The following is a 2996-nucleotide window of genomic DNA, read 5'->3' as shown; positions in this document are numbered from 1 at the left end:
AGACGCAGCAAATAGACACAGAGAACAGACAACCGGGGTGGGGGGAAGGGGAGAGAAATAAATAAATAAATCCTTAAAGAAAAAAAAAGAATACACAAGGACCTTTTTTAGCCAAATATTCCCAGACTTAATAAACTTTAGAATTTCTTGGTTTGGGAACTGATTATTTAAAAATATTTCAAAATTTCCAGGTAATTTTAATGCAATTGGTCAGTGAAATGGTGCTTGAGCTCAAATAATTTAAATGGTATCAAAGGCCTTGTCCACCCTAAAGCTCTATCTTCTCTAGAGAATGAAATTTATAGATATCAGATGACAGAAAGTAGTGTAAATATTTTGACACTCCATTGGCTTAATTCCCTGATAAAAATGACAACTATACAAAATAACAATAAGAAAGAAGATCATCATAAAAACATAACTTGTTAGTTGATCCACAGTATTGAAGCCTTGGTTCACGGTTTTGTTGGTTTTATTTAGATGTAGCCTAAATACTTGGAAAGGTGGAGAAAATGTGTGAGGTGCCACCCAGAAGATGTTTAGAAATTAATTTTATCATAATCTAGCTAATCATCAGCATGATATCTGGGGCTTTATAGTACATGTTCCCAAGCTTCACCCCTGGAGGTTTTTTATTGGGTAGGTAAGAATATTTAAGTGAGTTTTAAATTTTCATTTTGAGAAATATTTATTATAAGTAAAAGTAGCACTTAGGAAAAGTCACTGTCACTTTGTTTTCTTGACACAAGCCTCTTCAGTGCACCTTTGACGTCCTTGTTTCTCAGGGTGTAGATGGCAGGGTTCAACATGGGGGTAACCAAGCTGTAGAAGAGGGTAAGGAATTTCCCTTGGTCCTGAGAAGAATTATTTCCTGGTTGCATGTATATGTAGATAATATTCCCGTAGAACAAGGAGACCACGGTGAGATGGGACCCGCAGGTGTTGAAAGCCTTCCTTCTTCCGGCAGCTGATTTGATTCTCAGCACCGCTAGGGCAATGTAGCTGTAAGATGTGAGGATGAGAGACAGGGGCACCAGGACAAGTATTACGGATAAGATGAAGACAGTGCTCTCCACGGCCACCGTGTCCACACAGGCGATTTTTATCAGTGCTGGCAACTCACATAAAAAGTGCTTCACCCTGCATCTCCCACATCGTGGCAGCTGCATGACCACTGGAGACATAACCAGGGTGTTGATGAGCCCAATCCCCCAGGCCACAGACACCAACGTCCAACAGAGCTGAGGGTGCATGATGACAGAATAGTGGAGCGGCTTGCAGATGGCAGTGAAGCGGTCATAAGCCATGGCTGCCAAGAGGATACATTCAGCGGTGCCCAGTCCCAGGAAAACGAAGAGCTGGATGGCACAACCTGTGTAACTGATGGTCTTGTCTGGGCCACCCAAGTTGAAAAGCAGCTGGGGGATGGAACTAGTGGTGAAGCAGATGTCTAAGAGGGACAAGTTGGTAAGGAAGAAGTACATGGGTGTGTGGAGGCAGGGGTCCAGGCAGGAGACTAAGGTAATGATGATGTTGCCCATTAAGGCCACCAGGTAGAAGATGAGGACAAACACAAAGAGGATCTGCTCTAGCCTGGGTCTGTCGGAGAAACCCAATAAGATGAACTGATCCTGGCAGCTCTGGTTGCTCATGGCAGTGGACAATCAATACATGTCTGCAGGGAAGCAGAGAGGGCACACCAGGTTCTTAATGAAGCTAAAGAACTGACAGAGAGCAAGGGAGATATTAAGTAATCATGCATGGTAATTATGAAAAATTTTAATATTCTGTTGGGGATACTGAACATATGTTTATGAAGATACTTTTTTTATTGCCTTCTTTCATTTCTCTTTGAATATCAAAGAAGTACAAATCATTGCAGAATACTTGGAAAATACAGACATAGATAAAAAATAGGGAAAAATTACCCACATCCCAGAGACAACCACTGCTACTGTGTTGATTTATGTTCTTTCAGTCTTCTCTTATGAGTGTACATCATTTACCACAATCTAAATCATGGTATGTTTAAAGTTTTAAGTTCTGAATATTCTCTCATTCAATACTATATGTGAGAATTTGCTTTGGTTTAAAAATTCTGTTAAAAATAATTGTTAACTCTGTTGGTGTTTCTGCTTGATGGAGCTGGAGTCAGATATGTTCTCTTTTCAAAAGCCTTTCCTGTTACTTTACTGGAATTGTAGTTGGTGCTGGGGTTTAAGATATATCTAGGGGATCTGAATCTCTGGACTGACAATATGATAGCCAGGCCCTAAGCTTCAACAGACTTCAGCTCCTACACTCTGGTTTATTGGACTTACCCCACTCAGCTAACATGGAGTTGAAGAATGTCAACCACCACACCATGGAGCCTAGAGTGCCTACAACTGAAAGCAGAAGGATTGCATCCAGTATCCATGTGGAATCTAAACCCCCTCTTGACATAGGTGTGGAATGGACACAACCAAGCCAAGGTCCACAGGAAGGAGGAATATAGTAAGGATTAGAGTGGACTTACTGATATTCTATTCATGAACTATTGCGGTTAGTAATCGAGAAAATGTGGCATTGGTGTGGAAAAAGTGGCCATGGTGGCTGCTGGGTGCGGGGAATGGGAGTAGGAGATGAGATGTGGAGGCATTTTCGGGACTTGGTGTTGTCCTAGGTAGTGCTGCAGGGACAATTACTGGACATTGTAGATCCTCCCATGGCCCACTAGATGGAACGTGGGAGAGTATGGGCTATGATGTGGACCATTGACCATGAGGTGCAGCGATGCCCAGAGATGTACTCACCAAATGCAATGGATGTGTCATGATAATGGGGGAGGGTGTTGCTGTGAGGGGAGTCGTGGGGTGGGGGCGGTGGGGGTGAATGGGGACCTCATATTTTTTGAATGTAATATTTTTAAAAAAATGAATAAACAAATAATTGTTAACTCTGATTATATCAAATGCCATTGATTGTACGCTTTAGATAAATTATATGGTTTATGA

The 2996-nt window shown here is 41.7% G+C and overlaps 1 protein-coding gene across 1 annotated transcript; it reads right to left on the bottom strand.

Annotated features, from left to right (window-relative positions):
• Positions 1 to 710: 710 nt before the first annotated feature.
• On the bottom strand, positions 711 to 1652 carry LOC101435573 (olfactory receptor 2W3-like). The gene has a single exon (XM_012531231.4). The coding sequence runs from the start codon at positions 1650 to 1652 to the stop codon at positions 711 to 713; it is 942 nt and encodes a 313-aa protein (XP_012386685.4).
• Between the last annotated feature and the right edge of the window lie 1344 nt (positions 1653 to 2996).

This window comes from Dasypus novemcinctus, chromosome 22 (genome assembly GCF_030445035.2).
Source record: "Dasypus novemcinctus isolate mDasNov1 chromosome 22, mDasNov1.1.hap2, whole genome shotgun sequence".
Lineage (NCBI taxonomy): Eukaryota > Metazoa > Chordata > Mammalia > Cingulata > Dasypodidae > Dasypus > Dasypus novemcinctus.
This window is presented reverse-complemented; position numbering and strand designations above follow the sequence as displayed.